Genomic DNA, 22910 nt, shown 5'->3' on the forward strand with positions numbered 1-22910 from the left:
GACATGCAGGGACAGGGACAAGGAGACAAGAACCAGGTATTTGGGCCATGGGGACAGGTGCCACCAGAATGGGACCATGGGCACAGGGTCTTGGGTATGTGTCTGTGGGGCTGGCAGGGGTGACCTGTGCTAGGACAGGGTCCCCATGCCTGTGCATGGGTTGGCTGCTGTGTCCCTGTCCTCGAGACCTCTGTGCCACACCAGTGCCCCCACTGAGACTTTTTGGGATCAGCCCCTAAACCCTATGCCCTTGTGCTGCTTTCCCCGCAGTGCCACCCCCACCCAGCCCTGTCCCTTCTCCCTTCCAGCCCAGACCCTCGGCCTCGCTGGTGAGTCCTCGGGGGATGCCATGGCCCCACCCCGCTGTCCCCAGCCCCACACTGGCCCTGGCAGGCTGGTGTCCCCTGTCACCCACAGGTGCCCAGACCACCCAGCTCCTGGTGGAGCCCCCTGGAGGCCGGCGGTGCTGTGGGACCGGGTGACCCTGACCTGCCAGGGCTCGGGGACCGCTAGTGCCACCACCTGGTACAAGGACGGGCATCGCCTGGGACAGGAGCAATGTGACAACTTCAGTGTCACTGAGAGTGGCACCTATGAGTGTGGCAGACCTGGCACCGGGCTCAGCCCCCCCGTAACAGTCTTAAATGGTGAGGGGCGTCTGGGTGTCCCCAGCCTGGCACCTGCAGGGACCTCGAGGGCTCTGGGTGGTCTCCGCTCCATGGGTCACCTGCTGTGTGACCTGAGCCTGTGCCCTGCTCTGGGGAAATCCCAGAGCACCCCAGAGTGGCGAAAACCATGTGGGAAATGAGGACCCCTGGTGTGCTGGGTGTCTCCGAATGGGGAGTCCTGGTGCCATCGGGTGTAACAGGACCCCTCTGTCCCTCGGACTGGCTGGTGCTGCAGGTGCCGGCGTGGCTGCTGCTGGAGGGGGACACGGTGACACTGCACTGCCGGGGCTGGTGGAACAGCACGGTCACCTCGGTCTCCTTCTACCACGAGGGGAGGAAACTGGAGGGGCTCCATGATAGGACTGATTTGTCCCGTCCCCCCTGCGGCTGCACCACACTGGCCTCTACCACTGCGCGGGCCGGGTGGTGTCACTGTGGAGCATGTCGAACAGGGTGACAGTGACAGTGCACAGTGAGTGCAAGGATGGGGACAGGGAAGCCCGACATCCTCTGAGGGTTTCCCCACCACTGCCTGAATCCTTCATCCCTCCCTTTACTCCTCCCTGGGTCACCCCAAATTTCCCAAGTCCCTCTTGGTTTCCCCCATGACTGCCCAGTTCCCACTGCACATCCCTCATCCCTCTCTTTGTCCTCCCCAGCCCTCCCTGGATTCCCCACCCCTTCCAAGGTCCCTGCTCCACCCACTGGTCTCTGTGCCTTCCCTGGGTCCTCCCGCCCATCTCTAAACCCCAAATCATTCCCTAAGGCTCCTCAGTCTCTTGTCTCGTTCCCCATCCCTGCCTGGGTCTCTCCCTTTCCACGGGGTCTCGCCATTGTCCCCAGGTCCCAACGTGCCTCCCAGGGTCCCCTTCTGCTCACTGGGATCCTCTCTGCTCCCCTCCAATCCCCTTCTTTCCCCTCCTGTGTCCCCCACCTCCCCTTAGTCCCCAAACCCTCCTGTGTCCCCCCATTGTGGTTCCTCTCTTGGGGGTGTCCCTGTCAGCACAGCCCCCGGGGGACAGGTGACACTTGGGGACAGCCTGGTGCTGAGCTGCATGGTGGCTGTGGGGACAGGTCCCCTGTCCTTCTCCTGGCACCGGAAGGTCTCAGGGGCACTGCTGGGCACCGGTCCCCACCTGGAGCTGAGCCACACTGGGGACAATGACAGCGGCCAATACCGGTGCCGGGTCAGTGACGGGGACAGCGTGGCCGAGAGTGACCCCATGAATGTCACCGTCCTGGGTGAGCGGGACCCTCGGTCTGGGAGTGACCCCCCCATGGCACCCCCATCCCACCTCGCCCAGTGCCAGCCCTGTCTGTGTCCCCACAGTGCCTGTGGCCAATGCCACCATCATCCCTGGTCCCCTGGCACACCAGGGGTATGCAGGTGACAACGTGACCCTGCACTGCTCAGTGCAGGTGGGCTCAGCCCCTGTCACCTTCACCTGGCTGCAGAACAGGCAGGAGGTGGCCCGGGGTCCCCTGATGGAGCTTGGAGTCATCAATGTGGGACATTCTGGCACCTTCCAGTGCATGGCCACCAACCAGCTGGGACAGGACGGGCACCGCGTGTTCCGGGCACTCAGCCCAGAGCTGGCCCTGGAGGTGACACCTGGCTCACCCTGGGTCACAGGTGGGGTCACACAGGGTCACCGGGGTGTTCAGGACCTCCAGGGTTCCAGGTGACCCCAATGTGTCCCCTCTGTCCCCAGCAGTGGCTGTGAATGTCGGCAGGAACCTCCTGTTGCTGCTCCTGCTCCTGGCTGTCATCGGGGGCTGTCACTGCTGGCACCGCCGGGGTGGGTGACAATAGGGGGGCCCGAGGTCCTACAGGAACTGGGGAGAAGCCCCACACACTTGGGGGGCACTTGGGGCATCACCCAAAGCTCCTGACCTGGAGGAAGCTGAGCCCCCAGTGACCTTTGCTTGGCGTGCTCACAGGTTTGGGGACATTATGGAGGGTCCTGGGCTGTCCCAGGAAGGGCCTTGAGGAATATTGGGGTGACTCTGGGATCTCCTGGGGGCTTTTAGGGAGGTGTTGGAGAGTTGTGCAGGGATGTTGAGAGCTCTCCAGGGATCCTGGAGCTGTTTGGATGGGTGGGGACACAGACATGTCACCCATGGGTGTCACCCCCAGCCAGGTGTCCCTTACTGTCCCTCCCAAGGACCCCCAGGTGACCCAGGCAGAGCTGCCAGGACCACATGGGCGACTGCAGGACACCAGTGACATCCATGGGAACGTGCTGTGACACTGGCGGACACTGGGAGTCCCCATCCCATGGCTCCCATTGTGGCCCTGCCTGGGGTGATGATCACGAGTCAGGGGGGCAGCACAGGGCACCCAGTGCTCCCCTTTCCCCTCCCAGTTCCCCCAGTACACCCATGGCCCCCCAGGCTCCTCCCAGTTCCAGGGGGCACAGGAGCCATTTCCTTCTTATTTGGTCCAAAATGCAGCTTTTTGGTTAAACTGGCAGAGATGGTGTTTGTTCAGCTTTGTTGGGCTTTGGGAATGGGATTCTCCAGTTCTGGGCTGCCACTGAAACCCAGGGGCTGATGCCCCTCACCCTCCCAGTGGAGGCACAAAGATCCCAAAGGGCTGAGAGAAGAACAATTTCCTGAATCAGCAACAAGAGAACAAAACCAACAGCAACAGCAACAAGGTTCAGCCTCCAAACAGTCAGACAAGGAACGATTTCCAGGGAAAGCCCCCAATAAGGAACAAAGCCCAGACACTGTCCTCAGCACGTTTCCTCCACCAGAGGAACCTGGCAGTGCCTCAACCTTCCTTGCTCTGATGGCCAACACAGCCTTTAGGAGGCTCTGGATCCTCTTCTCCCCTGTCCCAAACCCATCCCAAACCCACCCAAGCCCAGTTCCACACACGAGGATGTCAGAAAGGCCTTGTGGGGGTTCTGGAGCCTTCCCCTTTTCCAGGGCAGTCGGGATCAGGCCATGGCACAGGGCGGGGTGTCAGAGACAGGAAAAGTTTGATGTCTGGAGACATTTTGGAACACCTCCATCTGGCTGGGGTGGGTCAGGCCTTGCTTTTGGTGAGACAGGGCCCCATCTGTCCCTCAGTCCATCAGCCATGGCACATTGGGGACAGTGTGATGCTCTGCCAAAGTCAGCTCCTGAGTGGCCAGGTGACCAGGAGTGCTAGCTGGGGAGATGGCCCTTGGTGGCCCAACTGGCTCAAAAGGCAGAGCATAAGGTGACCAAGTCCTTGATCCTGTCTTCTTTTGGGGTGTCTGTCCCCAACCGAGGAGTTGGCATCTCGTTTAAATGAGAAATATCTGCCAAGGAAAGTGGGAACCTTCCTGGAATGGAAAAAAGACACGTGTGTAATATTTTCTTTAATTTCAAAAATGATGGGGCTTCCAGGCAAAAGTGTTGGAAAAGGAATAATAGCTCTGTAGTAGGAGCGATTTCCCCTCTTCCCTCCTGCCCGAGGCCGCCATGGCCCCTGAGGGGATGGAGCTGGAGCAGGGCGCCCCCTGCTGGCCGGGAGTGCTCCCTGCAGCGCCCCCTGCTGGCCGCGGTTATAACTGCCACAAAAACCAACAGTGCTGAGTGGGTAGGAAAGTTCTGGGTTTGTGTTGTTGGTTCTGTTCTGCTTTATAAATTTCCTAGGAAACAGCTGTTATTCCTTTTCCTACCTTTTGGTCTGAAAGCCAAATCATTTTGAAATGAAAAAAGAGTTTTAGATGTGGGTCTTCTTTCCATTCCAGGAATGTTCCCACTTTCCTTGGTAGAGGTTTCTCATTTAAATGAGTTGCCAACCCCTGGGTTCCAGCCTGGATGGGACAGACACTCTCAAGAGGAGACACCGTCAGGGACTTGGTCACCTCATGCTCTGCCTTTTAAGCCAGTTGGGCCACCAAGGACCCTCTCCCCAGCTGGCACTCCTGGTCACCCGGCCACTCAGGAGCTGGCTTTGGCAGAGCATCCCACTGTCCCCAGTGTGCCATGGCTGACAGACTGATGGACAGATGGGGCCCTGTCTCACCAAAAGCAAGGCCTGACCCACCCGGGCCACATGGAGGTGTTCCAAAATGTCTCCAGACATCAAACTTTTCCTGTCTCTGACACCCCCCCTGTGCCATGGCCTGATGCCAACTGCCCTGGAAAAGGGGAAGGCTCCAGAACCCCCACAAGGCCTTTGTGACATCCTGGTATAGGGAATAGGGAAGAGGAGGGCTTTGGGACAGGAAACAAGAGAATCCAGAGCCTCCTGGAGGCCGCTTTGGCCACCAGAGCAAGCAAGGTCCAGGGCCCTGCCAGTTCCTCTGGTGGAGAAATGTGCTGAGGGAAACATCTGGGATTTGTTCCTCGTTGTGGCTTTCCCTGGAAATTGTTCCTTCTGCGATCCTTTGGACTCTGCACTTTGTTGCGGTTGCTGTTGGTTTCATTCTCTCTCATTGCTGTTACAGCAAATTATTCTTCTCTCAGCCCTTTGGCATCTTTGTGCCTCGATGGGGTGCAGGAGGGGCAGTTTTTAGTGGCAGCACAGACATGAGTGGGTGCCTATGGGTGGGGACCCCCAGTGCCCCCAGTTCCCCCCAGTGTCACAGCACATTCCCGTAGATGTCACCGGGTTCCCGCGGTCGCCCCTGGGGTCCCCGCAGCTCCGCGTTGGTCACCTGGGGATGCTGGAGGGTGGTGGCACAGTGAGACGCTGCGAGAGACATGGGCTGTGGGATCTGGGTGGGGTGACACTGGTGGGTGACATGTCCCTCTGCATGTGTCCCCCCCGTACTCATCCCCTGCCCTCTTGGTGACCACGACGTGGGTGTACAGCACCTCCCCCTCCTCTGGGGGGGCCGGGGGATCCAGGGGGGCCCTGAGGGAATAAAGGGGATGTGGGGGGAGGGGGGGTGAATGGGAGGTCTTGGGGGTTGGGGAAAAAGGAGAGCGGTTGGTTTGAGCCTCCCACTCACCTTTCCTGCTGCTTCCTGGCAGCTTCAAAGGAAGGAGGGGATGGGTGACGGTGGGGTCCCAGGACCCTGAATATTATCAGGATTCCTTAACTCCCAAGGTACCCCCAAGAATCCCCGAAGCCCCCCAGAAATTATTAACCTCTCCCAACCCCCTGACCAAGTCAGCCTCAAGAACCCAAAGCCTGCCAGGGACAGAAAAACCCATCACCCCCAGGGCCCCTGAAAGAAACCCCAACATCCATGCAGGACCTTCCAGCACCTCACCATACTCCACAGGACCCCCAAACAAGGTCACAATTTTGGGGCTGTGGGTGCTTCCCTATTGCTTCCCAACTCTGGGGGCCTCTACAGCTCCCTGGGACCCCCATCCACCCACTGTCACCCACCCACACAGTGCCACCAGTGCCAGGCCACAATGACACCCACGAGCAGGAGCTGGAACAAAAGGGGCCCACCGACCCCTGCGGCCACTGCAAGAAACAGAGGGGGACCCATCAGGGTCACCCATGACCCCAGGGGTCCTGCACCCTACAGTGACCCCTTGTAAACCCACATATGTCCCTGTGTGTCTCTTTGTCCCGCGGTGTCACCTCCAGGGCCAGCTCAGGACTGAGTGCCCGAAACACGCGGTGCCCGTCCTGTCCCAGCTGGTTGCTGGCCATGCACTGGTAGGTGCCCCAATGTCCCACATTGATGTCCCTGAGCTCCAGGAGGGGACCCTGTTGTGCAGCCAGGTGAAGGGGACAGGGGCTGAGCCCACCTGCACTGAGCAGTGCAGGGTCACGTTGTCACCTGCATGCACCTGGCGTGACAGGGGACTGGGAGTGATGGTGGCATTGGCCACGGGCACTGCTGGGACAGAGACAGGGCTGAGGCCACAGGGAGGGGCTGGCAGCCAGTGTGGGGGGATAGGGATGGGGGGGATGGGTGTGGTGGGGGATTTTGGGTATGGGGTCACACCACAGAGGGGCGAGGGGACAAGGGGAGTGATGGAAGGACCCAAGAAAGGTGTCAGGGGGACATGGAGGTACCCAACCAGAAGACACAAGCAGGTCGTGGGGGCTCCCCATGCCCATCCCCACACTCACTGCGCACTGTGACCTGGAGCCAGGTGCTGAGCCAGGTGCTGCTATTCCACACGGCCCCACCCTTGGAGTGCACCTGGCAGCTGTAATTCCCCGAGTGCGAGACCCCCATGGCGGGCACCAGCAGCTGCGGGGACCCCTGCGGGCCCCCCACCACCTGCCTGTCCCGGTAGAACACGTGCAGGAGGGGGGCTCGGGGCCTCCGGGGGCTGGGGGTGCTGAGGCAGCTGAGAGTCAGGGGGACCCCAGGGTGGGCTTGGGGGGACCCTCCAGCACAGGCACCAGAGGGGAGGGGGATTTGTGAGCCTGAGTCCCTGGGGAGGGGCTGTGGAGTTGTCAGGGTGGCAGCTGTCGGGTGCTCACTGTGCACTGTCACTGTCACTGGTGCTGACTCCTTCCACCCCCAGGGTTTCACCCAGGCTTTGCAGCAATAGCTGCCACTGTGGTTCAGCTGCAGAGGGGACAGGGACAGCTCGGTCCAGTTGAGGACCACCTGCAGCTCTTTCTCCTCATGGTAGAAGGACACCGAGTTGACCGTTCTGTTCCGCCAGCCCCAGCAGCGCAGTGTCACCGTGTCCCCCTCCTGCAGTGCCCATGCTGGCACCTGCAGTCTGGGGGACAGAGGGGTCCTGTCAGATCTCAGGCATCTGGAGGGTCCCCATGTCACAAGGATCCCCCCACTGGGTGACACCCAGCGCACCAGGTGTCCCCAGCACCCACATGGTTTTCCGCACACTGGATGCTCTGGGATGTCCTCAGAGCAGGGGATGGGCTCTGGTAACACAGGAGGTGACCCACGGTGCGGAGCCCACCCAGAGGCCTCGGGGTCTAGAGGGTGCCAGGCTGGGGACACCCAAACCCCCCTCACCATCTGAGATGTTCACAGGCAGGTTGAACACACTGTCAGGTCTGCCACAGGTGCAGCTGCCACCCAGGGTTACAGTGAGGAGGTCGAGTCCCTCCTGCCCCCAGTGCTTCCTGTCCTTGTACCAGGTGGTGGCACCGGTGGTCCCCGAGCCCTGGCAGGTCAGAGTCACCCGGTCCCACAGCACCGCCGGCCTCCAGGGGGCTCCACCAGGAGCTGGGTGGTCTGGGCACCTGTGGGTGACAGGGGACACCAGCCTGCCAGGGCCAGTGCGGGGCTGGGGACAGCGGGGTGGGGCCATGGCATCCCCTGAGGACTCACCAGTGAGACAGAGGGTTTGGGCTTGAAGGGAGAAGGGACAGGGCTGGGTGGGGGTGGCACTGTAGGGACAGCAGCATGAGGGCAGAGGGTGTGGTGTCTGTCCCCAAAAGGTCTCAGTGGGGGCACTGGGGTGGCAAATATGTCTCGAGGACAGGGACACAGCAGCCCAGCACAGTCCCCACCCTGGGGCACCCCATGGCTGTCCTGGGAGTCTCTGTGTCCCTTCCCCACTCACCCCTGGGTCAGGTGCCCCATTTCCTGGCTCAGCCATCCCAGGCAACACTTGATACCCAATTGGTTCAGACAAAATTACACATCCATAGAATAAAACCAAAAATCTTCTCCACACCTTTTTTTTTCCCAATAAAGTACAAACTCAGCAAAAATCAATCTGGCAAGGTATATAATACTCTGGTTTATAGAATCCATTGCTTTCTCAACAAGAACCTCACAATAAAACACAAATCACAATGAAATGAGACTTTTTGGTTCCCTTTAGGAGCCCCTTGGTGCATCCCACAGCAGCGTTTGCTTGTGGATAACAGAGAGTGTGGAATCTCCCTGAGTGTCCAACAGCTCCATAGGATTGTTCCCTGCCTGCTGGGCAGCAACCCAGCCCCTAAGGAAGCCTTTTCTTGGACCATATTAAGGAACTCTCCCCGTTTTTCTCATTCCCACCCTGAAACTTGATTGACTTCCCATGGAGGAAGGGGAGAAGCTCTGTCCATGCTTGGGACAGTGCACAGGAATCTGTGGAAATGCCCCTGTGTGCCTCAGGGTCTGATTCTCTGGTAAATCCACTCCAGCCTGCCCTGAATTCCCCTGCCTGGGCACTCCCTGCTCCTGCTGTGACACCCCTGTTCCCCAGCCCCTCGTGTGCAGCCCCTGCTCAATATTTCCACACTTTTCCCTCTTATTTGGTGGCCAGAGCCCAAACCCAAATATTCATTCCATGATGTTCCAGAAGTCTGCAGATTTTCTTCAAGAAGGAGTGTTCCAGTCAGGTTGTTGAGCAGATTGTTGTTGTCTTTACAGTAGTTTTGTGGTTTTCTCAGTCCCTTGGGGCAAGGGACAAAATGATCAATTGCTGCATTTCCGGACTGGTTCCCTCACACTAGCCTCTGCAGTGGGGGTTTCCAGCCAGCCCTGCTCTGAAAACCATGAGACGCCCTCCCAGAGCCACTGCTTTGGCTCCCTTTGGGGTTTGTGCTTCTTGCAGGGCTGAGCAAACCACAGGCAGGGCCTTTTTCCACCCACAGAATTTTCACCTCTGCAGCAGCTCTAAAGCTGCCAGAATCAAAGCCAAGGGGGCAGGGGGGACCCTCAGGTGCTGGCTGCCACCTGGGGCTGGGCAGAGCAGGGCTGGGCAACGGCCATCCCTGTGCAGTGGGGCTGGGCCATGGCTGGGCCCCAGCCTTGCATTGACAGGGGTCCCCAGGATGTGCCACCCCTGGGACAGGCACCCGGCCAGGAATGTGCAGGGACATTTCCGGAACTGCCATCCCTGGGACAGGAGCCCCCATCCCAGGATGTGTCACCCCTGGGACAGGATCCCCCCTGGACAGGAGCCTCTGGATGTGTCCCCCCAGGACAGAACCCCCCCCTTTTCCCATCTGACTCTCAGCACAAACGGCCTCTTCCTTCTTGTCCAGGAAAAAGAAAATGAAAGTGTTGAGGGGGCACAGTCCAACACCTCCATCCCCCACAGCCTCCCCACCCTTCCCTGCATCCCCTGCTCCCCATTTTCCCCCTCCCCTGGCTCCCCCCAACCCATTCCCTGCTCAGGTGCTCCCCGGGATTGCTGAGCCAGGAACGGGGGCAGAGGGCACCTGGCACAAAAGTGAGGAAAATAAGGAAAAAAAAGCAATAAAAACACAAAAAAGTCAAAGACATTGGAGGGCACAGAGGCCAAGCTACCCAGGACCCCCATGTGATGCCTGCCCAGGAAACAAGCATCCCAGGGGGGCTTTGCTTGCTCTGGGTCACACCAAATCTGAGGCAGACAGGGAAGGAGCTGAGACTCCTGAGCCCATCCAGCAACTGCTCATCCCTGGCACCCTCATTCCTCCTGGAATCTAAACATGGGATTCCCATTCCTTATGTCCCCTCATCCCTGGGACCCCCATCCCAGTACTGACATTCTGAGGGATCTCCATGGCCCAGCACCCCTTTCCCAAGGAACCCTCTCCTGTTCATTCCATCCCCTGAAACCCTCCTTCCCTCAGGACCTGACCTGCCAGGGATCGGGGACCGCCGGTGCCACCACCTGGTACAAGGATGGGCAGCGCTGGGGGCAGCAGGGAAGTGACCGCCTCAGTGTCACCGAGAGTGGCACCTACACGTGTGTCAGACCCGGAACCGGGCACAGCCCCCCCATTAGGGTCTTAGATGGTGAGAGTGGATCTTTAATGATCAGGGTGGCCCCTGAGAGGTCAGGGTGGGCTCCACTCCATGGGTGTCCTCACACCCCTCGTGTGGCGAGAGCCTGTGCCCTGCACACAGAGACATGCCAGTGCAGCCCAGTGCACTCCAGAGCACCCAGATGTCCCTGGTGCTATGGGCACCCACCTCAGAATGGTCTCATCAGTGAGATGTGACCTTCCTGTCCCACAGACCCACTGGTGCTGCAGGTGCCAGCGCGGGCACTGCTGGAGGGGGACACAGTGACACTGCGCTGCCGGGGCCAGCAGGAAAACCATCTCAGCAGGGTGCGATTTTACCGGGATGAGAAGGATCTCGGGGGGTCCCTCAGGGGAACCGAGCTGTCCCTGTCCCCCCTGCAGCTGCACCACAGCGGCCGCTACCGATGTGAGGGCTTGGTGGGGTCCTGGCAGCCACGGTCAGCAGCAGTGACAGTGACAGTGCAGGGTGAGCACCACCACGGCCGGAACTCCAATCTCCTGACACCCCCAAAAGCACAGCCCAGTAGATTCAGAGCCACCACCCAGGGGACAGCCATCCCTGGCAGGGACGTGACCGCCTCATTGTCACCAGGAGTGGCACCTACACATGTGACAGACCTGGCACCGGGCACAGCCCTACGGTGACAGTCTTACATGATGAGGGGGGTTTGGTTGTCCCCAGCCTGGCTCCTATGGGGACCCCAAGGGCTCTGGGTGGGCTCTGCTCCATGGGTCACCTCCTGGTGTGACCAGAGCCCGTCCCCTCCTCTGGGGACATCCCAGACCATCCCTGTGCAAGGAGACTTCTCTCTCACATTGGGTGGCTCCTTGTGCCTCCTGGTGCCATCATGACCCTCCTGATGGCCCTGGTGTGACAGGACCCCTCTGTCCCCCAGACTGGCTGGTGCTCAGGTGCCAGCACGGGCGCTGCTGGAGGGGGACACGGTGACACTGCGCTGCCGGAGCTGGCAGAACAAACCACTCACAGATGTGTACTTCTACCACGATGGGAAGAAACTGCAGGGGCTCCATGATGGGAGTGAGTTGTCCCTGTCCCCTCTGCGGCTGCACCACAGTGGCCGCTACCACTGCACGGGCCGGGTGGTGTCACAGTGGAGAGAGTCAGAGCAGGTGACAGTGACAGTGCACAGTGAGTGCAGGGATGGGGACAGGGAAGCCCAACAACCTCTGAGGGTTTCCTCAGCACTGCCTGAATCCTTCATCCCTCCCTTTACTCCTCTCTGGGTCACCCCAAATTTCCCAAGTCCCTCTTGGTTTCCCCCATGACTGCCCAGTTCCCCCTGCACATCCCTCATCCCTCTCTTTGTCCTCCCCAGCCCTCCCTGGATTCCCCACCCCTTCCAAGGGCCCTGCTCTACCCTCTGGTCTCTGTGCCTTCCCTGGGTCCTCCCGCCCATCTCTAAACCCCAAATCATTCTCTGAGGCTCCTCAGTCTCTCGTCTGGTTCCCCATCCCTGCCTGGGTCTCTCCCCCTTTCCATGGGGTCTTGCCATTGTCCCCAGGTCCCAACGTGCCTCCTAGGGTCCCCTGCTGCTCACTGGGATCCTCTCTGCTCCCCTCCAATCACCTTCTTTCCCCTCCTGTGTCCCCCACCTCCCCTGGGTCCCCAAACCCTCCTGTGTCCCCCCATAGGGGTCCCGCTCTTGGGGGTGTCCCTGTCAGCACAGCCCCCCAGGGGACAGGTGGCACTTGGGGACAGCCTGGTGCTGAGCTGCACGGTGGCCGTGGGGACAGGTCCCCTGTCCTTCTCCTGGCACGAGCAGGGCTCATGGGCACCTCTGGGCTCCCGCCCCCTGCCTGGAGCTGCACCACATTGGGGACAATGACAGCGGCCAGTACCGGTGCCACGTCAGCGACGGGGACAGCGTGGCCGAGAGTGACCCCCTGAATGTCACTGTCCTGGCTGAGCAGGACCCTTGGGATGGAGGTGACCCCACCCATGGCACTCCCATCCCACCTTTCTTTGTGCCAGCCCTGTCTTTGTCCCCACAGTGCCCATGGCCAATGCCACCATCACCCCCGGTCCCCTGTCACACCAGGTGCATGCAGGTGACAACGTGACCCTGCACTGCTCAGTGCAGGTGGGCTCAGCCCCTGTCACCTTCACCTGGCTGCACAACGGGCAGGAGGTGGCCCAGGGTCCCCTCCTGGAGATTGGGGATGTCAATGTGGGACATTCGGGCACCTACCAGTGTGTGGCCACCAACCAGCTGGGACAGGACGGGCACCGCGTGTTCCGGGCACTCAGCCCAGAGCTGGCCCTGGAGGTGACACCCTGGGTCTCAGGGCGGGTCCCACAGGGTCACCAGGGAGTGCAGGACCCCTGGGGTTCCAGGTGACCCTAATGTGTCCCCTCTGTCCCCAGCAGTGGCTGTGAATGTCGGCAGGAACCTCCTGTTCCTGCTCCTGCTCCTGGCTGTCATCGGGGGCTGTCACTGGTGGCACCACCGGGGTGGGTGACGATGGGGGGGGATGGGGGTCCTGGAGTGAGGGGAAGCCCCAGTGTGGGGGCAGAGATTGGCAGCACCCAGGGCCCCTGAGCTGGGGGACACTGAGCCTGCAGTGACCTCGGCTGGGGATCCTGGGGGATGTGGGAGCAATTTGGAGGGTCTTGGTTGGGCTTCAGGGTCATTGCTGGGTGGGCTTTGTGGCACATTGGGGTGGCACTGGGAACTCCTGAAGGATTTGGGGAGCTCCTGGATGTCTGTGCAGGGATGTTGGGGGATCTTTCTGGCGTCCTGGGGGAGATCCACTGTGCCCCTCCCTGCCAGGCTTGGGGTTCTGGGGGCTCAGAGGGTTGCGGACACCGGGGGTGTTGGGCGCACTGCAGTGGTGCAGAAGTTCCAGAGGGTTCAGGGGTGCTCAGAGTGTCTGGGGAGAATCAGGGATCTGGTGGGAATCAGGGCTGCAGTGGGGATTTGGGGGTCCCGTGGGTGGTTGGAGCTGCAAGGTCCCAGGAAGGTTCAGGGGTCCCGGTGTCCCCTCCGTCACCCCCTCTCCTTTCCCTTGCAGAACCCAGGAAGCTCCAGGACAGGTGAGTCGGGGCTTGGGCTGGGACTCCCCTTTTCCCTTCCCCAGACTACTGAGATCCCCCCTTATCCCCACAGGACCCCCCGTGGAGGAGGGGGCTGTGCTCAACACCCACATCATGGGCACCGAGTGGGCAGAGGGAGAATTCGGGGGGGACAAGGACACGTCACCCACGGGTGTCACCCCCCCCCTCACCCAGGTCCCAACAACCGGAGTCACTCTCACAGCCCCCACGGGTGTCCCCCAGCCCTGCCCCACCTCGGGATCCACAAGTGGCCAACGTGGAGCTGTCGGGACCCCATGAGGGACAGTGGGACCCCCGTGATGACGAGAGCGTGCTGTGACACTGGGCGAACTGGGGGCACTGGGGGCACTCGGGTCCCTGCCTCAGGGCACTCCCCGTGTGTTCCCCCCCCAGATCCTGTGCTCCCATACTCAGGGGTTGCCCACAAGTGGGGGCTCCCATGTGGGGCTGCCCAGAGCTCCTCATTCCAGTGCTCTCAGTACCCCCAGGGGCTCCCCATTCCCTCCCCCAGTGCCAGGGGGCACAGGATCCTTGTCCCTCTTATTGGACCCAAAATGCAGCTTTTTGATTAAACTGGGAGAAATGGTTTTTGTTTGTTCAGCTCTGCCTGACGAGCTCGGGATTGAGGAGGGTCCCAGTCAGGTTGTTGAGCAGATCCTTGTGGGATTTTCAGGATTTTTGGGGCTCCCTCAGTCCGTTGGGGACAGGAACAAAATGATCAATTGCTGCATTTCCGAACTGGTTCCCTCACCCCTGCCCTGGAGCGGGGAAGGAGCTGCCGCTCCCTGTTTGTCCCCTCTCGGGGTGACACAGACCAAGGGCTCGGGCACCTGTGGCGGTGCTGCCCCGTTACCTCGGGCACCGATCCGGCAGCTTCCGAGCCCCTCGGGCCCACCCCAGCTCAGCCCATCCCCGCCCGGTGCCCAAAGCCCGCACCTGGCGCTCCCCGAGCGGCGTCTGAGCCCCGGAGCTGCTGCGGAGCCCCGGCCGGGGGCACCGGGAGGGCGGAGGGGACCGGGGACCCCGGGGAGGAGCCCCCGGCGCTGCGGGAGCGGAGTCCCGGCCTCGGGTCACTGTCGCCGGTCGCGGCTACCATCGGACTGAGAGAGCCGGGACTGTCCCGGGCTGCGGGGACCGACGGTGTCGGTGTGTCCCGAGGGGGGATTTTGGGGTCTCACCCCGTCCTTTCCGGGACCCCTTGATCCTCCACCCCCCGCGCCTCCGGGGCTGTTGGGGACGTTGGGGACAGCGCCGCTCGCGCCGGGGGCCGTTGGGGACATCTCGCGACAGCCGCTGCCGCTGCCTACGGCCGGGCCTGGCGACAATCGCGACATCTGCATCCCCCAATGGCGACACGCGACAGCCGCCCCTGCCTGGGATCCGCCTCCCTCCATGCCGGGGACACCCCGGGGTCCCGGGTCCCCCAAAACCCTCCTGGGGACACCTCGGGCCCCCCTGACCCCCCCGGTCCCTCCCGGGCTCGGCGGAGGCTCCGCAGAAGCTTCGGGGCTCGGAGCCCACCCGGGAAGTGCCGGGTGCGGGGTCGGGCACCGAGGGGGCACCGGGAGGGGAACCGGGCAGGGCTGGGGAGGGGGGATCTGGGCACCGGAAGGATTTTGGGAGGATCTGGGGAGATTTTAGGGTGATTTGGGGGATATGGAGGGCATTTTGAGGTGCTTTGGGATTATTTTGGGGGCCATTTGGGGGATTAGGAGGGGTTTTGGGGTGATTTTAAGGGATTTTGGGGGTGATTCAGAGGTGATTTTTGGGAAGTCAGGTGAGATTTGGGGTGATTTTTGGGCAGATTTTGGAGAGTTTGGGGTGATTTGGGGGATTTAGGGGATATTTGGATATTTTGTGCAGAATTTGGAGGATGATGGGGTGATTTGGAGGATTTTGGGGCAATTTGGGTTGTAGGGATTTTGAGGAGTTTGGGGTTGGTTTTGGGTTGATTTTGGTGGATTTTCAGGGGATTTTTATGGTATTTTGGGGGCAATTTTTATGGGAGTTTTTTGTGGGATTTTGGAGAATTTGGGGGGGATTTTGGAGTCTCACCCCATCCTTTCCCGCAGCCCAAGGGCCGCTCCAGCCCCATCGTGCTGCTCCACGATGTCACAAATGTCACCGCTGCCCCCAGAGCACTGCCCTCGCTCTGGGACAAACCCAAAAGCATCCGAGTCATCATCAGGGACCTGATCCAGGAGCTCATGTGAGGCTCCCAAAATCCAACATTTTTCCCCCAACATCTGCTATTTCCCCCCTCCCCCGCCAAAATCTGGGATCTTTTGCCCCAAAATTCATGACTCTTTCACTGAAAATTCAGGATTTTTTCACTGAAAATTTAGGAATTTTTTGCCCAAAATTCAGGATTTTTTCATTGAAAAGTCAGGGTTTTTTTTCCTCCAAAATTCAGGATATTAAAAAAAAAACCCGGATTTTTTGGCTGAAAATCTGGTGTTTTTTCCCCCCCAAAATCTGGGATATTTTTCCCCTGTCACTGATCTTGGCCCATGTCCCCCAGAATTCCCAGGGATTGACCCCTGGCCTCGCTCATCATCGGCACCGATGAATTTCAGCGGATCCAGGAGGAGGCTCAGCCTCCGTGGCAGCTCGCGGATCGGCTGTGGATCCTCAAATCCCACCAGAACATGGCTTTTGAGGGCATCTCCTGATTCCCTGAGCCCCAATTTCCCAATCCTAAATTTCCTGATCCCCCTTTCCTTATCCCAAATTTCCCAATCCCAAATTTCCCAATCCCACTTTTCCTGATCTTGATTTTCCCAATCCCGCTATTCCTCGTCCCGAATTTCCTGAGCCCAATTTTCCCTATCCCAAATTTCCCAATCTCGATCTTCCCAATCATAAATTTTCTGATCCCGCTTTTCGCTTTTCCTGATCCTGCTTTTCCTGACCCCATTTTCCCTGATCCCACTTTTCTGATCCCAACTTTCTCCCAATCCTGATTTTCCCAATCCCACTTTTCCTGATCCTGCTTTTCCTGACCCCATTTTCCCTGATCCCACTTTTCTGATCCCAACTTTCTCCCAATCCCTATTTTCCCAATCCCACTTTTCCTGATCCTGATTTTCTGGATCCCGTTGTCCCTGATCCTGATTTTACTGATCCACGGAATGCCCCGGGATGTCCCTGGGAATGTTGCCAAGAATGGTCATGGGAATGTCCCCAGGAATGCCTCGGGATGTTCCAGGGATGTCCCCAAAATGTCTGCGGGCTGTCCCGGGGACATCCCTGGGAATGACTCCCAGGAAGACGCCGGGAATGCCCTGGGCTGTCCCTGCGATGTCCCCGGGCTGTATTAACATTGTTTGTGATTCTCTTTATGGTACAGGAATCATTGAGAGAATTCAGCACTCATTCCTGAAGGAAGTCTCTAACAAAGTTCTTTTTCTGTTATTACCCTCTCTGTACAACTTTTCACTTCCCAGGTCTCAGCAATACAACCTTCTGCACTTTGGATCACACACCCCTCTGCCTGGACCTGCACTGGAAGGTGATGTGAAGGCGGATGGCCTCGCCATGACAGTCACTACACCACAAAAGTTAGGGCAGGCCAAACTTTCTCATGATTTCTACCATCAAAATGCCCGAGCACTGGGAAAACAATTCCATCTGACTTTGCCACAAGCACGGGATGTAGCGAATCCTTGCTCACAGTGTCAGCAGACTCTTTCTTTGCCACAAATGTTAGGTACAAACTCACAAGGGTTGAAACCTAATGACATCTGGCAAACAGATGTAACACACTTTTCAAGCTTTGGGACTTCTAAATATGTCCATGTTCCTCCTGAGACCTTTTCTGGATTCATAGAAGCGACAGTACACAAGGGTGAGAAATTCATGGGAATTTGATGGGAATTTCCCATGCCATGGGAATTTGATAGAAATTTGGGAAGGGAACTGAAGGATTCTAAATGCCTGGAATGCTTTCATTCCTTGGGAATATTGGAGGGGAGCTGCAGGACTCAAAATTCCCAACGTCCAGAATGCCAGTATTCCATGGGAGTTCCATGGGGAATTTGGGAAAGGGAGCTGAATCATTTGAAATTCCTGATGTCCAGAATGCAATTATTCCATAGTTTTGGTGGGAATCTGGGAGGAGAACTGGAGCATTCTAAATTCCCAACACTCAGAATACCCTTATTCCTCGGGAATTTGGGAGGGGAACTGAAGGATTCCAAATTCTGTATGCCCCAAATGCCATTATTTCATGGGAATTTGGGAAGGGAGCCGCAGGATTCAAAATTCCCAATGCCCAGAAGGTAATTATTCCATAGTTTGGGGGGAATTTTGGATGGGAACTGGAGGATTTGAAATTCCCAATGCCTGGAATGCAGTTATTTCATGGGAATTTGGGAAGGGAACTGGACGATTCTCAATTTCTGATGCTCAGAATGCAATTATTTCATAGGAATTTGGGAAGGGAACTGAAGGATTCAAACTTCCTGATGCCCAGAATGCCGTTTTTCCATGGGAATTTGGGAGGGGAGCTGGAGGATTTGGGATTCCTGGTGCCCGGAATGCAGTCATCCCATTCTCCAGTTTTGGTGGGAATATGACATTGGAGCTGGAGGATTCAAACTTCCTGACACCCAGAATGCTGTTATTCCATGGGAATTTGGGAGAGGAATGGGAGGATTTGAAATTCCTGACACCCAGAATGCTGCTATTCCATGGGAATTTGGTGGGAATTTGGGAGAGGAGCTGGAGGATTTGAAATTCCCAACACTTTGAATGCCATTATTCCGTGAGCATTTGGGAGAGGAGCTGGAACATTCAAAAATTCCTATGCCCGGAATGCCATTATTCCATAGTTTTGGGGGAAATTTTGGAGGCGAACTGGAGGATTTGATGCCTGGAATGCCATTATTCCATGGGAATTTGGAGGGAGAGCTGTAGGATTCAAATTCCTCATGGCCGGAAAGCCATTATCTAATGGGAATTGGGGAGAGCAGTTGGAGCATTCAAAATTCCCAATGCCTGGAATGCCGTTATTCCATTAGAAATTGGAAGGTAAATGGGGGGATTGAGAATTCCTGACGTCTGTGCCTCTCATGTGCCTTTGCAGCTGCCAAAAGTGCAGTTTTGATCTGTGCTAATCATGCTCGTGCCAAACATTGGCACCAGTGCTTGTGCATTTTGATGGGAAAAAAGCATGACTCAGTTTTGCTTGTTCAAAATGTTTGGCAAAGTGTTTGCAAAAACCATTGTCAGTTTGTCGGCTCTCGCATTTCCTTCTGCCTGCCATGAATCCTGGAAGTGAGGAATGAACCCTGATATGAGAGACAAAATATTGGTTAGTTCTGAGTGTCAAAATTGTAGAAAGACATGAAAGCCAACAATATCATTTGTAACATCCTTTAAAACTGATCCTTCTATTCTTTTAACAATACTAGCAATATAAGATAAATCTGTAATTAAATTCAAAAGTTCTGAAAAGAGCTGAAATGCTCTAAACTACTGCAGCCAGTTCAGCAATCTGAGGAGAGCCCTCTATTGTTTGAACATCTGACTTTCATGTTTGTGTTGTTTGATTTTGCCATACTATTACTGATTTGTGTGTTTTCCCTGCTCCATCAGTGAGGAGAGTTATAGCACTTAAAGGCTCCTCACTTAGCATGGGTTTTTCTCTAAAACTTAATTTAGCTTGCAACAATTTGTGGCCTGGGTAATGAATAGAACAAACACCTGAATAATTTAGCGATGCAATTTGCAAGTCTGAATTTTGCAAAGCCCAATCAACCCTTTTCACAGCTAAATAAATAAATACAAAATCTTGGCTTGCCATCGTTAGCAATCTCGTTCTGGCTCTAATTATTATTTCAGCTGTCATCTCCATGGTTGTAAAAATTGTTTTTGGAGACCTATAAGGAAGAAAAACCCACTGTGTGATTAACAAAGGATCTTTCTCAGAGGTGTTCCATTGAAAAATGAGACCATAAAGTTGCATTTTTTCTCCTAACACTACAAGAAATGCAGTGTCTACGGAATTTATTTCTAGCTTTACAAGAAAAGAGTAAGATGTTGGAGTCAACCAAACTAAGGCATAGGGTCAGCTGGACTTCATACCAAACAAACCAAGCCTGATCTTCAAGGTCTGGGAAACATTCATCTAAATCAGGGCAAGCCTCAGATCTCCTCCCAAGAGCCTTTGGAGTAGTTATGCTCATTAGTCCAAGTTCCACTCCCCTATTGGTTACATGTGTTCCATATAGAGTATGGTTTCTAGAATGTTCCACCCCCAAGACTATATATTGTTACCTCTTCCCTGTTTGTGGCCCTTGGAGCTTCTCCCTATGTTGTGTTCTGTTCCTAAGCATAGTTCCCATTTTTATTTCTCATTAAAAGTAATTTCCTTGTTGGGCACTCCATTGTTCCCTCTCCTTCTCTCCTATTTTGCACCATGTTCACCCTGAAGTCAGGGGACCCAAAGGTTTGTCACAGCCACCCTCACTGCGACAGGCAGTGCCCGGAGCGCTGTCAGGCAGTGCCGGGATCCCGGCTGTGGTTCTGGTCCCCACAAGTGAGGAATGGCAGCCCCAGGCTCAGACCCAGGCAGAAAGCCAACCAAGGGAGAGCAGAGGGAGGGCACCCTTCCAGTCTCTCTTGGGCATGGCCGCAAAACAGCCCCTGCTTCTTCTTCCTCCACCTGTGTTTGGGCTGTGCAGGTGGCAGAGCCAGCCAGGTTGTGCTCTGTGTTCCAAAGCCTGTTGGGAGCGGGCATGAAAAGCGCTGTGTGCACAGCACAGAGTCCTGGAAGGTGCTGGCAAGAGCATCCTGCAGGAGCAGGGCTCTGGTCCCTGGCCAGGAACAGCCTGGTTTTGGTGCTGTGAGCGCAGGCAGGAGCTGAGGCAGGTGAAGAGGCAGCGGGCAGCTTGTGTTTTTAGAGGACCTGGGGCTCCACGTCTAAACCTGCACCTGGAAACTCACTTGGGGGAATAGGAGCTAGAGCTGGAGTGCCTGTCCTGAAAGGACCTGAAGTCATTCAGCCTTGCCAGCTTTTCTTAAGGGTGTGTTGGTGTTCCCTAGGAAAGCTGCACATTTGGGGAAACGCCTTTGGAGGAAAGGGGCTTGCTTCTCAAGGAAAGAGCTTCCCAGGGAGCTCCCAGTGAGGCAAGTGTGAGTGTCCCCCTCTGGCTCTCTTCTGTGCTCCTTTCAGTCCGTGAGGCCTGTTGAACTTGGCAGAGGGGCAGGGAAAAGGCAGTGAAGTGTAGGTTTGGCATCTGCCTGGACCTGTGGAAACCAACCCAAGCACCTGCAGCAGGGTGTATTACACCCTTTGGACAAAGGTGTGAGCAGGAGCATCTCTGTCCAGCCATGAGCCCCAAAGCCCTCTGTGAGAGCTGTGAATTAAAAGGCCTTTACACACAGACTTTTCACATCTTTCCTGTCTGCTGTGTTTCAACTCTTGGCAATATGCATTTGCCTCCTGCTTGGTGGGAGCTGCTGTGACCCAGGGCAAGCACAGAGCGCGGATGTATGGGCCAGGGAGCGCGGAGAGTCTTGGCTGATCTTGGTGTGTCCCTGGCCTAGGAAAAGGCCTCCCAAGGTGTCCTGCTCATTGGCTCACCCTGTGCATCTTGGAGAGAACAAGGCAGGGATTTCTGGCAGCTGGGCATCAGCCAGCCTTAAAATGGGGGTGTGTGGTGGAGTGAGCCCAGCTGAGACAGGCTGAGAGAAGTCCAGTGCTCCTTGCTCCTCTCTGCTGAGCCGGGAGAGTTTGTCTGCTTTCGGCATGGCCCTGGCTGTGTGTCAGGGCTGCTGCGTGGACACGAGACAGCCGGTCCTGTCCCGCTGGGTGCCAGCGGTGCCTGGCAGCAGCCCTGCATCCACATCAGGATGCTGGCCAAGAGAGGCCCTGGAAGCTGAGGCAGCTGATTTGAAGCTTTTGCGGATACGCACAGGGGATGGCCAGAAGCGTTCCCTCAGGATACAGCAGTGCTGAGGGGTCTCCCCAGAGCTGCCTGATGCCACCCACTTCTTGTGGCAGCAGTGTCTTTCCTGTGGGATGTTCTAGCTCCCCCAAGAGTGAAGAAGGAGCGGGAGAAAGAGCTTGCCAGGCTGCTCTGGATCCTTTCCCAGCAGGCCTGCCAGAGTGGAGAAGTGCGAGCTGAGCGCAGATGTGCCCATGGAAGAGCCGTGCACAGGAAGGCTGGCTGGGAAGGATGACCCAGGAACCATAGGCCTGGCAGGCTGGCTTTGCTCCAAGCCAGGGAAGGCCTTGGAGCAGATCCTCCTGAGTGCCATCCCACGGCAGGTGCAGGGAAGCAGGGGCCCTGCTGGAGGCTGGGAAAGCTCTGCGGAGGGACGGGCAGAGCTGGGGGTCCTGGCGGGCTGTTGAGGGCTTCTCTGGGGGTGTTTGGGGGCTGGGTGTTGAGGAAGGAGTTTTCTGGAAGGTGAGAGGTCTGGGCTGGAATTTGAGTCCCTTTGAAGGCAGCATCTGTGCTTTGGCACAGCTTTGGTTCTGGAGGGCAGAAAAAATCTCTGTGACTATTTCTTTTCCTGGTCCTGTTTCTCCTGCAGGGAACAAGAGGGGAGAGCTGTACTTTCTTGGCCACTTAGATATCTGTACTGGGGGAGGATTAGCCCTTTTGCCATCTACTCATTTGCTTGGGTTACTCTTGTAACGCTGAGTGGTCTTTCATTTCTTGAGAGCTTTTATTCCTTTAAGAGAATGAGGAGATAATAATCCCTTCTTGGAAAGCACTTGCCAATCAAAGAACGGCCTTCTTTTTGGCTCTGTGTAGTGTTATGTTTGGTCAAGTGACTTGCAGTGGATGATGTTAAGGCAAAGGAGTTGCTGCTTTGAGAAGGGAAGAAACTTCCAAAGCATTCCCATTCTCGTGGCTATTAATTGGAGAAGTTTGCAACTTTTGGAAGTACTTGAGTTGCTGATGTTTGGAGCAGTTGCAAGAGATCCTGTGGGGCTGCCTGAGACACCTGGGTGCAGGGATTGCTTCCAGCCTGGGCCACTTTGGCCGGGCTGGGGGCGGCCCCAGGGCAGGCGGCAGTGTGTGCAAGGGCCCTGGCTGGCACGCTGCAGCAGGGTCAGCGTTGCATGGAATTGAAGCCGGTGACCAAGGGCCCTATGTGACACGTGGGAAATAGAAGCTTGCCCGGGTGCTCGGAACAAGCGACGGGACAGAAGGGGACAGAGCGGTGCCATGAGGAGCCCCTGCACAGCGTGCTCCTTCTCGTCTCAGCCAGAGCTTTTCTGCAGCGTTATTCCTCCAGCTGAGCTCGAGGCCAGCCTGCGGGACTCTGTGACTCGGAGCTTTCCCGAGGCGTCTGCCATTCCTGTGGCCAGCGCCATCAAGTCCAGACGGTGGGATTTGGTCACCTGAATGGCTTAGGAGGAGACTCCTGTCATTGTGGCAGGAGCCCTCAAGAGCAGAGTGCAGGACTTGCTGTCCTGCAGCCTTCCTGAGGCTTGTCTGTCACAGGTGCCTTGAAGGCACAAGTGCAGTTGTTGACTTGGCGATATCCTGAGGCATCTCTCTTGAAGGCGCCCTCAAGAACAGACTCTGGCATGGCAGCC

The 22910-nt window shown here is 57.1% G+C and overlaps 1 protein-coding gene across 1 annotated transcript; it reads left to right on the top strand.

Annotated features, from left to right (window-relative positions):
- Window positions 1-1109: 1109 nt before the first annotated feature.
- Window positions 1110-15567, top strand: LOC143696221 (Fc receptor-like protein 3). Its single transcript, XM_077191930.1, is given in 13 exon segments — window positions 1110-1140; window positions 1743-1910; window positions 1999-2087; window positions 2199-2273; window positions 10102-10267; window positions 10490-10506; window positions 11191-11428; window positions 11932-12086; window positions 12088-12226; window positions 12292-12600; window positions 12665-12751; window positions 13407-13528; window positions 15427-15567. Coding segments are annotated over 13 exon segments (1737 nt in total).
- Window positions 15568-22910: the final 7343 nt, after the last annotated feature.

This window comes from Agelaius phoeniceus, chromosome 31 (assembly GCF_051311805.1).
Source record: "Agelaius phoeniceus isolate bAgePho1 chromosome 31, bAgePho1.hap1, whole genome shotgun sequence".
NCBI classification, from domain to species: Eukaryota; Metazoa; Chordata; class Aves; order Passeriformes; family Icteridae; genus Agelaius; species Agelaius phoeniceus.